Genomic DNA, 13,662 nt, shown 5'->3' on the forward strand with positions numbered 1-13,662 from the left:
TTGCCCCTCACACCCAGCTTAGATAAATAAAAACTTACAAGGATTGAGTATATTTTGGTTTTATCAGTCTGTTTTATGGCAGATGAGACGCTGCCATTGGTATATTCTGATGGCTATTTCAATGACTATTCTAATTTAGCTGCCTTTTGATTTTAAAATTTTTCTTTATTCTTCATTTTATTGTTGTTTGGATTTTACTCCTCTATGTCTCCTTCCAGCTCTGTCTGCATTTTTTTATTTGCAGTGTTACCCATAAATAAAGAAATAAATGAGTTACGGGAAGTCACAAGATAATATGTAAAAATAACCAATGCTAGGCCTACGGTGTCCTTGATCAGCTTTTACGGCATGTTTGTTTGTTTCCAAGAAGAATTAACTAAAATATTATAAGATTTTATTAACTGTCACAATGTAGCTATCCGTAAACTAAATTTTTTGTTTCTAAAAGTTCCCGGTGGATTTCAATGACCGGTGACAAATTTCAGTAGAATGCAAGTTCCTCAAGGGAAAAACTCAGTTCTTCCCAATATTTTTTTACTGTGTAATTAAGAGTTGATTGATGAATGTTACAAAATTGATAGATGACAAAGCAGAAGCCAAGTTTTCAGAAGAATCTCAGATCCTCAGTTAGGTTCTTTGCACATCCAGCCAGGGGCGTATCTACTGAAAATAGCGCCTATGGCAAGCACTGAAATTGCGCCCCTGTCCAAATATCTAAAACCCATTTACTAGCCCCTGCTGCCCATATATATATATATATATATATATATATATATATATATATATATATATATATATATATATATATTAGTCCCTGCTGCCGATAGCGGGTATAGATCAACACAGAAACCCAGATCACTTGAAATTCACTTGTGATCTCAGCACTGAAGGTATATATCAAATAAACAGAATCAGACATACAAGTCCTGTATTTGCAGGTATACAATAATAATATATGAAACGTAGCATCGCAGGTATAGATCAACTGAATAAGACATATTAACCCTGTATTTGCAGGTACACATAAATAATGTATGGAAACATAGCATAGCAGATATCTGCAGAATAACACAAAAACCCAGCTTTGCAGGTAAAGATCAATTGGAATTCACATTAAAACACGGCATTAAAGGTATATTTAAAACCCCCTAAATTACAGGCATAGATCACAGGTTGCACCCCCCAAAGCCAGCCCTGGAGTCCACACTGCCCACATAGAACCTGACCAGCACCCAGATTACACACATAAGATGTGCAATCTTTGTCCCCAAATAGCCCAGCACAAGTCAACTTTGTCCCCAAACAGTCCGGCCAGTGCCATCTTTGTCCCATATACACCCTGCCTGTGCCATCTTGGTCCCCAAGGCCCAAACCTCCTGCTAGTGCCATCTTTGCCCTTCCACAATTATACATCTATGATACACAAACACTTTTACAGTCACTCACTAATTCACACTTTAATTCAGACAACTCATCCACACATTAACTCATGCTCTCCCTCATTCACTCAATGCATCCACACATTAACTCATGCTCTCCCTCATTCAGACAATTCATCCACACATTAACTCATGCTCTCCCTCATTCACTCAATGCATCCACACATTAACTCATGCTCTCCCTCATTCAGACAATTCATCCACACATTAACTCATGCTCTCCCTCATTCAGACAATTCATCCACACATTAACTCATGCTCTCCCTCATTCAGACAATACATTCACATATTAACTCATGCTCTCCCTCATTCAGACAATACATTCACATATTAACTCATGCTCTCCCTCATTCACTCAATGCATCCACACATTAATGCACACTCTTTACTTATATCTACCCCCTCTCCCTCCCCTATTACTTTTTAACCCCCTCCCTCATCACTTTTTAACCCCCTCCCTCCCTCATCACTTTTTAACCCCCTCCCTCCCTCATCACTTTTTAACCCCCTCCCTCATCACTTTTTAACTCCCTCCCTTCCCCATCACTTTTTAACTCCCTACCTCCCTCATCACTTTCTAACCCCCAACCCTCCCTTCCTCCCTCCCTTATCACTTTCTAACCCCTCGCTCCCCCCCCTCCTCTCTCACCTTCAGTGACGGGAGGACGATGCTTCTGTCTTCCTGCACCGCTCGCTGGTGCCCGCTGCTTCACTGCTGAGCGCCGTAATATGACGTCATATTTCGGCGCCCAGCAGTGAAGCAGCGGGCACCAGCGAGCGGCTTTTAAACGCCGTCTTCTTTTTTTGATGCGGGGGAGAACGAGGGGCGCCGAGCGGTTGCCAGGCGCCCCTCTCTCTCCTCCGCATCAGTGTTTAAAAGCCGCTCGCTGGTGCCGGCATTTCATGCAGAGCGCCGCAATATGCCGGCATATTGCGGCGCTCTGCATGAAATGCCGGCACCGTGACGGGGGTAGAGGGCTCGTGGAGGAGAATGAGGGGCGCCGAGCGGTCTCTCTCCTCCGCGTCAAAAAAAAATGCCGGTGAGCGGCATTTAAAAGCCGCTCACCGGTGCCCCCTTGAGATGGCGCCCATGGCACGTGCCATGGCTGCCATACCCTATATACGCCTCTGCATCCAGCATTGCACCAATACACTGAAAGCCACCAAGTGGCACCACCATTGAATAGTTTCTATATAATACACGCAGATTGAATATATTCTGGCAGCTGGTGGTCTAATAAGATCCCTGCTTCACATTAAACCTCGTGCCAAGGTTCTAAATCCTGCATCATTACTGGTGTTAACTATGAAAGACTTCTGCACGATGACCTGTGTGTTTAAACGCTAGGAGACACATGAATAAAGGAAACTTGGAGTAAAACAAATGCAGTAGGATATGCATTCACATTGAAAGGCATAGGGAAATGTATCAATAAGCGTAACATTCTTCAAGAAGGGTTCCAAACCAGATCCTTGAGAATGCTCTACATCATGAATGATGGCGCACAACTCTGTCACCGTATATAATTATTATCCATTAATATCTGACATCATATCTGCAAACTTCACACAGACTTCTCCCTTGGGCAGTAGTGGTTTGGTAAAGGGGAGGGGCTAGCATGTGGGATGGGTCCAGCCACACACATGGGCGTGGTTAGCTCAGGCAGCCTTAATTAGGCTGAGAGTAGGAGGGGAGATGGGCAGGGAGTGGGCGAGTCCAAGCGCTGCTCCCCTGCCGAGAGGAAGGTGACCCGTAGAAGAAGCGCTTCATCTGGAGACTCTGGGTCAAACCTGGAGCGTTCCTAACAAAGCTTGACATACACACACATCGAGAACATACTTAAAATAAAATGTATTCTTCCCGGTAAAATATTTTCTTTATAAATTAATCATTAATTACCGCATCTTACACTTACCATGTTGATTATATGGGGTAAATTAACTGTTTCAGTGGTTAATGCAGAAGAAGTGCTAGTCCCCGATGCCCTCTGTGAGTTGATTCACATTACATTACATCCAATTAACTCTCCATTAGGGTTTCATATTCACATTAAGTGCTTTTGGCTATACGAGGCGGCCGTCACTATTAGTTTTCAAGATATCAGTGATGTGAGAGAATGTACTGGTGCCGAATGATGTGGGATTATTATTTTAATATTGAGTTATTATGCAGACTTCCCAGAGTAACAATATTCATTTCTTCAATGCACTAACAGTAATAAGATTTATTTAGGATAAAGTATACATTCTTTACAATTACATTTCGCTGCCAGAAACATCTCTTTATTTTGAAACAAACCGCATTCTTATAAACAGCATCAGAGGAACCCTCAGTTAAATTTTAAGGTCAAGTAAAGATATTGTCCTGCTTCCCCCACCTGTTCAGCTGCATTTCTTTCTTTAGGTTCCTTCCGTTACCCTTCTCATTTTTCACCCCATGTCTCCACCGTCCATTGTTTTTATTTAGCCCCCTGGTTCCTTTTTTCGCCCTCTTACCCCATATCCCTTCCTGTATCTGTCACCTAGTCCTAATTGTCCCTACCTGTCCACTTCTGTCCTCCATCTCTTTTAGCCTCTTGCCCCCTTCCATGTTTCTTGTTAGTCCTCTACCACTTTTTTTTACCTCTCAGCCCCAGTCCTTGTTTGTTCTCTTGCTATCCTTCCTTGTGGTATCAATTTCCGTGGAGAAAAGGTAGAACACAATGAAGGTGGCCATGGAAGATCATCAGGTAGGGTGCACCAAAATGTCATGGTCAATACGTCCCAGGACCGAAACAACTATACCCTGTGTACTCCCTGATCGTGGGCCTGTCATTACTGTATATATACATATACGTCTGCAGCGGACCACATAAGCTTCTAAAACATGCAACATAAACATTTTAAATATACTCTTACCCCAGCAAAATTAATATGCACGCTGACGGTGTTTGCTATAGGCAATCAATTACAAAAACAGTAACCCTATCGGTCGTGCTTAACCTTTGACCTCCCTATAGGATGCATGTCATGTTTTTTTTTCATGTGAGCCATTAAACCGAGCAATTAACTAGAAGAGCTTGATGTGTAAAGTCAGGGAAGGTCGCAAACCAACAGAAGACTACATTTATTACAACATGCGGACTGGAGAGCTCAGAGACTAATGAGTTTTCCCAATCAAGGATACTGCGGTTTTTAATACAGGCCGTCTGTGAATCTACAAGCGCGGTGTCATCAGAAAACAAAAGTGAATTAGGGAAGGATTTACTGTAAAGCGGGTGCGGTTCAGGGTCAGAAATTGTCATCTAGAGTGATCGCCATGCTGGGAAGCTCAAGGACAAAAATGGGCTCAGAATATATATATACACATGAGGACTAAGCGCAGGTGGCACTCATACAAACACCTAACGCACAGATGGATCTATTATCAAACTGGATTTACAGACGAATCCAGAATTGTTAGGTCCCTAAACACTCTTGTTAATCAGGTGAGTTTACAGGAGAGCTGCATTTCATCTCACCATACATTATGATGGTCCAACCCCAGGGAGCTTCTGCTGCAGGATGAGCTTCGCTGGCCCTGTATAATGTATAGTTAAATTAGTGAGTCTTCCAAAGTTTCTTTAAACATTAAATAATACTTTATACATGGCTAGTTCAGCCCTTCATAATGGAGAAACATGCCGGGTTTGGACCATCGTAATGAATAGTGAAGCGATAGCGTGAAAAACCACAACTCTTCCACAAACTGTCCTGTCTCCCTTCACACAGGACAACTCAAAGAGGAACACTCTGCAGAGCATAGGACATCTCAAGTAGGAACACTCTGCAGAACACAGGACAGCTCAAGGAGGAACACTCTGCAGAACACAGGACAGCTCAAGGAGGAACACTCTGCAGAGCACAGGACATCTCAAGGAGGAACACTCTGCAGAGCACAGGACAACTCAAGGAGGAACACTCTGCAAAACACAGGACAACTCAAGGAGGAACACTCTGCAGAGCACAGGACATCTCAAGGAGGAACACTCTGCAGAGCACAGAGCAACTCAAGGAGGAACACTCTGCAGAGCACAAGAGCACAGGACAACTCAAGGAGGAACACTCTGCAAAACACAGGACAACTCAAGGAGGAACACTCTGCAGAGCACAGGACATCTCAAGGAGGAACACTCTGCAGAGCACAGAGCAACTCAAGGAGGAACACTCTGCAGAACACAGGGCAACTCAAGGAGCAGCACTCTGCAGAGCACAAGACAACTCAAGGAGGAACACTCTGCAGAGCACAGGACAACTCAAGGAGGAACACTCTGCAGATCACTTGACATTCTTTACTATAACTTTGTAAACTACCGCACTGACGTTATAAACTAATGTCTTACTGGGAGGTTACGGTTTGCCGATACGCTACAACTGTTTATTCCCCATTTATAGACCCCCCCCCGGCACTGCCCCCCTCAGTGTATGAAATGCACAGGATCTCTATATTTCAGTAATAACAGCAGTAAAGGAGCAGAAAATGTATTTATCTGAATGTGTCTTCCAGAAAGAAAAACCTTAAATATGTAATAAATATATTCATGTTAAGAGTGTTCTTTCTGACTGTCAATCAGTGTAAGTTTATTGCAGGTATTAAGACGCTGAGATCGGCAGCAGCCTGTGGCAGAGCCAGCATTACCTAATCCATTTCTTATCCCGAGGATCTCTCCCTCCCCCTCACCCAATCAGCAGCAAGCATCAATCTAACTCTATGGGACTGATAACTTAATGAGGAGGAATAATTATGCAGAACCTGAGAACAGAACATTAGTATAGCTGACCATGGAACACACATAGGGTGGGTTTCTAACACATTCATTTTTTTTTACTATTTTAACCTACAAACACCAGGAAAAGGGTTTTATCTGCTATGCAGAACTGGTAAATGTAGGGGTTTTTATTATTTTTTTATGTTGAGGTGACAGATCATCTTAAACAGCCTATTATGACTAACCCAGCGCGTAAAATACACAGTGTGTACAGAACATAGAAGCCAAACAGACAGATTTACGAGCCAACATGATTAGGAGCCTTAGCTCACTTCATAGACCTTTCTTTATGAATATTTTTTCATTTGTATTTGTTTTTTAAAGTTGGGTTTTTTTTAAGCATCTTTTAGAAGATCGTGCATTACTCACCTCCATATCCCACTGAAACTGTACATGGAGCTGACACACCGGGGCAATGCGGGAGGATTGAGTCCATCGGACAGCATAACGAGAGCTGGGGCTCCATACAAGACAAGGTACTTGACGTAAAAAAATAAAACTTGAGCCAAAGCGAGACCACCTGGAAGCAAAGAAGACCCCCACAATTACTTCATGTAGCTCCACGTTATCAAATGATTTACAAAGATTTATTGCAATAAAAGGTATTCCATTCTATTCCAAGCATCTATTACGATCAACTTCTCTCAAAGAACACAAAAAATGTATAATGAACACTGACTATATGGTTTGGTAACAAAAATAAATATGATCATCCTAGAAAAACATATTTCCAAAAACGGGTACAAGAGCCGGTTTGGATTACGATTTTAATTACCTTGCCCGCTTTCTCCCACCTCCAGCTCCTAGGCTTGCAGGACATGTGCTCGGATGGGTTCGCTCATCTGCACAAAGTTCCAGGGGGTCTATTGAGACCCACCAAGCACATGTACAGAACGTATTCCCATTTACTTTCACTACAACATCCCTAGATGACAGAGGACGTAAGAGTACGTCCCATGTTTTTTGCACCGGGAGAGGTACATAGGAGATCAGGGTTTCTTCCTTGCCTGAGCATTCCACTTCTTCTTCTCTGACACAATCATATCCCTGTTTTGTTTCGTTTTTAAATACCCAACTTGGCTTCATTAGACTCTTCCCTATAATTTAGTTGATTTTTGTTGAACCCGGCTGCTAGAGGGGAAAAAGGACACATGAGGACACAACTGAGGACACATGAACAACATCATCGTCTAAATGTCCTGCATCACAACACCAAGTAAATTGAGCAGCGTTACTCGGTGAAACACAGATCAAAACAAGTAAAACAGCCTACGAGCGCACCGTTAACATCTGTAAGAGCAGGTCATCCTTTGTCTATCATCTGTTTGTACAGCCTTACGGAATAGGTTTGTGCTACATTTATAAAAAAATGTAACGGTAACAGGATCCCTATAAGTCACAAAAAGTTGAAAGGCTACAGTATAAACGGTCCATAAAAGACCATAAAAAGGACGCAGAAAGCGTGCAGATGTTTAGCGTGCCGCGCATACAGTATTAGAAAGATGTTGGCAAAGTTCTAGACTAATATTTGCCTTCCTCGGCTCAGATGCACAGTATGCGTTCGGCGAAATGTCATTAGGTTTTTCTGATTTATGTTTAGAACCCCGGGTTTATCAAAGCATATCAGCTACCAAACATTTTAGCATTTACTTCTTATCATAATGACGCTGGAAGAAAAGAAACATATAAAAAGTCAAATGAATGGCTGTGTTTGCATTTCATTACCATTTAGATTGATCTTCAGAATATGCTTCATAAAACAATGGCTTCTTCAACTATATGCCCCAATCTTTATTCTCGTAATCTGAGATATTAGTAAATGAATTATACATCCATACACACATATATATATATCTATATAAAATATATACATTATAATACCTATAAATACGGAATAGAAAAAACTAAAAATAGTTTAATCCCGATTACGGAACATTACAAACGGTCGGTTATTATATATAATGTGTCACATTTCAAGCGTGCAAGAAATTTCTGTTCCTTGACTTCACTATACATTATGAAGAGCCAACCCCAATTAGCAGGTCCTGTATAATGTATAAATCAGTAAGATTTCTCCAGTCTCATCACCCACTGAATTATATATTATGCTTTCTCAGCCCTTCTTAATGGAGGAACTTGGCCCTTCACAATGACTAATGAAGTGAGGGAGCAGAAACCTCATCTCTCCTGCCAACTGTCCTTTTAGTGAATAAACCTCAAGCCTTGCTCTCTTAGTAGCATGATCTTGGATAGGCTGTACTTTTATTTTTAGACTGATACGCACACGCTATTTTGTCACGTCTATCGCCTTTTAGACACCTCTTTTCTAAGCCAACCCAAATAGTCTCCTGCTACAGCTGCAGCTCATCGAGTCTCTAATCTTTTCTCATGTTGGGACAATGTCAAGAAGGCTTCGTAACATAAGCAAGAAAGAATATATATATCTCAATAACATCTGTCCCACTTAATTAATGAAATACAGTCTAATTTAAAAAAAAAAATGTAAGGTTTGATGGGGTAAATTGGAGAGGCCGGGTTCAAAGATAGGGCAAAGGAACAGAATGACCAAAACGGGAAAAAAAGGGCACTTCCCAAATGTGGCCTTTTAGCCCCCAAACACCAGACACACCCATGCATGAGGGGTATAACTGTACTCGGGAGATGTTGCTGAACACATATTGGGGTCTTGTTTGACAGTGCCAGGAGCTGTAAATCCATACCTGAAGTGCAATTTTTGTGATAAAAAACACAAAATAAATAACTTCCACAAAGTATAAATAGAATAACATTAATATTTAAGAGCTTCTTGATCCAAGGAGAAATCCGATTGCCTCTTGGAGTCAAAAAGGATTTTTTTTCCCCTAATGGCAGAATTCGAAGTAGCTTAATTAGGGTTTTTTGCCTTCTTTTGGATCAAGAATAGAAAGGTTAGGTAGAAGGGTTGAACTTGATGGACTTAGGTCTTTTTTCAACCTATGAAGCGCAGTACGTAACATCGTATATTCACATTAAGACAGGTCATAGGTTGCAGCATTTTATGGTTCTTAATACTGCTTTCAATTTCTGCCTGGCAGAGTTAATACTTGTGATATTTAACTAAGCCAAATACAAATTCATGGCATTCTCCTGCCAGGTTGTACATAGTTCTGAAATTTGGCAAGAGGTAAAATATACTTTTTGGCACTTAGAGTTAATTGAAAAATAAACATAGATTTGTAACTGTCTACCATCAGAGGGTATTGAATTTGTAGCTCATTTTATATCGTTGGCTCGGTTACCCTTAACGAGGATACTCCTGGGTCTGGAAAAACGTCACATAAAAAGAGCTACTAGCGACAGCAATGAGTCAGTGGAAAGGATAAAAAGTACACGAGAAAGACATGTATAGCCTCTAAACAGATTCCGCACGGGGCAAAGACTGTCCAGTTTGCTGAAAACGACATTAAAACCATGTGCCTCCTGGAACTGGTGAAGTTTTTATATTTTATATGGAAAGTGTTCAACAAAAGTATAATTAAAAGCCTTCTGACCTTGTGTTGTTTCCGTTAAATAACTCTAATTCGCAGAATTTAATATGGTTATTAATATTCAGGATGGGGCAATACTGGGGAGTATGTGTCAGGACTTACCTCCGCATCCGCGAGGTCCCGCAAAGCACCGCCAGATCCGGAAGCCCTACTCCCCCCAAGGTATCACTACTTGCATTGAAGATAATAAAGGCAAAAAACTATTTTAGACAGTTTTGCCCAGTAGGTGTTAAAAATGCCTTCATGACCTCATAAACCCTGGATCCACATTGTTTTGTATGAGAATGTACATCCCTAAATATCCTTTGTTGCCCAACGCTATCCAGATTATTTTTTAAAGAATCCACAATACTTACAGCCCTTCACGCAGCGCGGCTTAGGTTTGCAAAGTTGCTTCTGAACAAACCACTTCTGGAACAATGTCTTCTACAAAAGACTTCTTGAACAGTTTCCTTTTGACAGATGAGACCAAGTGGAGATGTTTGGTCATAATGCACAGTCCCACATTTGGCGAAAACCAACCACAGAATATCAGCACACCTCATACCAACTGTCAAGCACGGTGGTGAAGGGGTGATGATTTGGGCTTGTTTTGCAGCTACAGGACCTGGGAACCTTGCAGTTATTGAGTCAACCATGAACTCCTCCATGTACCAAAGTATTCTAGAGTCCAATGTGAGGCCATCTGTCCGACAGGTAGAGCTTGGTCGAAATTGGGTCATACAACAAAACAATGATCCCAAATACACCAGAAAATTTACAAAAGAATGGCTGAAAAATAAAAAAACAAGGTGCTGCAATGGGCGAGTGAAAGTCCAGACCTCAACCTGATTAAAATGCTGCAGTGCAAACTTAAGAGAGCTGTGCATAAACAAATGCCCGCAAACCTCAGTGAACCTAAGCAACGTTGGGCCAAAATTCCTCCACACAGAAAACAATTACTTAAAGTTATTGCTGCTTAAGGTGGTTCTACAAGCTTTGGAAGCAGTAAGGGTGTATTTAGTTTTTTACACATGGCTTCTCCATTTTGGCTTTATGTTTGTTGAATAAATCATGGTGTAATATGTCGTGTGTTCTTGTTTTTCATCTGCAGTTGCATTTACCTAATTTTTAGACATCCTAAGGAACATATGATTGCTATTATGTCCTGATTTGTAAAACCATAGACTCTATTAGATGTTCTCTATTCATTTTTTCTAGGTAGCTAGACAAAGGTTTTTGTCCAATCCTCAAGTTTGGACTGAGCTGTCCTCACAGGGTATGCGGACAGCATTAAACTGGGCTAATGTGGCCAAGTGGGAGGGTTGGAGTGACTCCTTTTTGTTACTTGTCGCTTTTTATATGTATTCAATTGCCACACATAATTTTTGTTTACATTTTAATAGTTTTTTTTCTTATATTAAATTAAGTGTTATATGTGAACAACTGACATACAGAATATTAAATACAACAACAACAGATAGTTGCTTTTATGCTGGGTCCAATTGTGAGTGAATGAAAATATAATATTACAGACTCAGCATTTATTTCAGTAGTTCTTCCTAAACTACTATTACATTTCTGGCCCGTGGCACTCGGGCGGTATGTACAGAGAGGTGACACTTCATGAAAAACTGAAGATAATTGTGGATTTTAATCACTGGATGGTAGGACTTCATTACAGGAACAAGTGGTCAGCCTGCCAAAGCCCTGGCAATCCATTACATAGGGCTGAAAAATGATTAATCTGACAGTCATTGCCCATACGCTAAAATATTTTTTCTATTAAATAGCCCTAAAGAAATTTTGTACAAGCAAAGTCTCTCGGGGGAAAAGCAAGGGTATGAAAGAAAATCATACAGATAAAAACCATTCAGCCCATCTACCCTGCCCATTTTCTTGATGTTAAGACTCAAACCTTAATGAATCCATGGTCTTGTCTTATATTCAGCGAAGCCATATGCCTATGCCACACATGACTAAATTTCCTCACTGTATTATCCTCTATCACCCCTGCTGGGAGGCTGTTTCGCTTAACTACCACCCTCTTGCTAAAGTAAAGTAGTACAAATTTCCAACAGATTTGTCTGCTTTGCAAGAAAGAAAGCAAGCAATTCTGTTCTGCTCACGCAGAATTGCTCACACCCAGCCGTGCATCTGGTTTCAGTTACACCGTTTTGATTTTTATCAGAAAGACGTTGAAACAGAGAATATTAATTGCTGCCTCTGCATTCGTCAGTACTTGGTAATTTGTGCCTGATGGGATCCGAGCAACTTGTCAATCAGGAATGTCTCCTCGTCTTTACCCAATCATTCGCTGACGTAGTAGAGCGCTCGGAGCAGGTACACAGAGACAGCCACGTCCCATGCTGTTTGTACGCAGTCATACTGCGGTCTAGAGTTCACCGACAACCAAGAAGCTCCATCAGTGTGTATAGGATTAAGAATAGGAATGATTGGAATACATAGTTGTAAAGGATGATGAATAAAGGAACTGGGAGAGTCACGCGTGCCCTGCAGTGACTCTTCTGATGTGAGTTCTGTGTTAATGCTCATGTGTGATGTCAGCCTTACGTGTCAAGTGGATCAGCTCAAATGCAGAGCGGTGTCAGCCAGGAGTCAGGGACAGGCCGGGTCAAAGCAAGAAGCAGTCCAAGCTCCAAGCCAAAGGAAAGCCCAGAAACGTAACCTAAATCCAGAATCAGGTCAATCGGGTTCTGGGCGCAAGTTGGCGTTACATAGTAACATAGTAAATAAGGTTGAAAAAAGACCTAATTCATTTTCGTCTGATTCGTGGGGGGGTCTGGTTTAGTTTTCGGGGCTTCGTATGCATCACTGAATGTACCAACATTTGGTAACTTTGTAAGAATCCCAATGCACTAATATGTGTCATTTATGTTATTCTCACATTGTTACTTTGTAGACTGTGCATTAGAACTAAGCGGCTTGTAATGAGATACTGATTTAAAGGAGTTCTCATCTACTCAGCTTAAGCATCATTCATTTACTGTATTAAAGGGGCAGTTTAATGCCCTTGGCAGCCTCGCCATTAAAGTGCATATGACGGCTGGAGTGTCTCTTTAAAACTTTATAGAGCCCTTGCTTCCTGTGTAACTCTTTGGGAGGTATTTGGCTTAAAAACATTATTAACTAATTATTAACTAATTAAGATTCAATACAAGGGAACTTGATGGGGAGGAATAATCATGTAAGCCGAGATAATATTCAGATAAAATTGTTCACATAAAAAATAAAGCTCATTACTACATAATAAATATACAGAAAATGTCACACGTTCAGAAGCCGACGATCGGAGAGAGTGTATTATTCGGTATTCGAGTGTCATTTTGATAACACTGCTGCCCCCTTTAGGTAAAGAGGGGACACTGCAGTGGCAGAGATGCACCCCCCCCACAAAAAAAATAATTACATTCTCAAGATCAATTTCACTTGCTAAGAAAGAATGAAGAGCATTGATTACAACAACATAAAATGTCAACAATTCATCTGATCCCTTTGGCTTTTGTCCTGTTTCTTAAAGCATCAATCAGTCCTGCATCTTCCTACGGCGGTTACCAGCTAGCCCCCAACGCTACGGAGTCAGTGCCGCTGATCGAGTGGGTCTCTAATGTATGAATACACCATCATTACTTTTCAGCGGGCACCAGAATCATCCGGCTTTAGGATATTCATTTTAAAACTATAATAAATTACCATTTGTCCTCTATCTGTGATGCTTTAAGGACAGGTTAGTACAAGAGACGTCACAAAAGAGGGTGACTGGGGTCATCGAAGGTCAGTGACTATGTAACCCTGCTTTAAACAGCCAATCAGTGGTGAGGACAGTGGGACCACAAAGGAGGAGGACAACTGCAGCAGCAGGGCTGCAGCTACTTTGTCCCGTCACTACTTTAATTTGTTATGTTTTGT

At 41.2% G+C, this 13,662-nt stretch overlaps 1 protein-coding gene across 1 annotated transcript in view; it reads right to left on the reverse strand.

Moving 5' to 3' along the window:
- Positions 1 to 13,662, reverse strand: part of HHAT (hedgehog acyltransferase) — a 98,668-nt gene that overhangs the window by 63,598 nt on the left and 21,408 nt on the right. Inside the window, exon 10 of the mRNA XM_053460966.1 lies at positions 6,596 to 6,746. Coding sequence (XP_053316941.1) covers positions 6,596 to 6,746 — 151 coding nt within the window. The remainder of the gene's footprint in view (positions 1 to 6,595; positions 6,747 to 13,662) is intronic.

This window comes from Spea bombifrons, chromosome 3 (genome assembly GCF_027358695.1).
Source record: "Spea bombifrons isolate aSpeBom1 chromosome 3, aSpeBom1.2.pri, whole genome shotgun sequence".
Lineage (NCBI taxonomy): Eukaryota > Metazoa > Chordata > Amphibia > Anura > Pelobatidae > Spea > Spea bombifrons.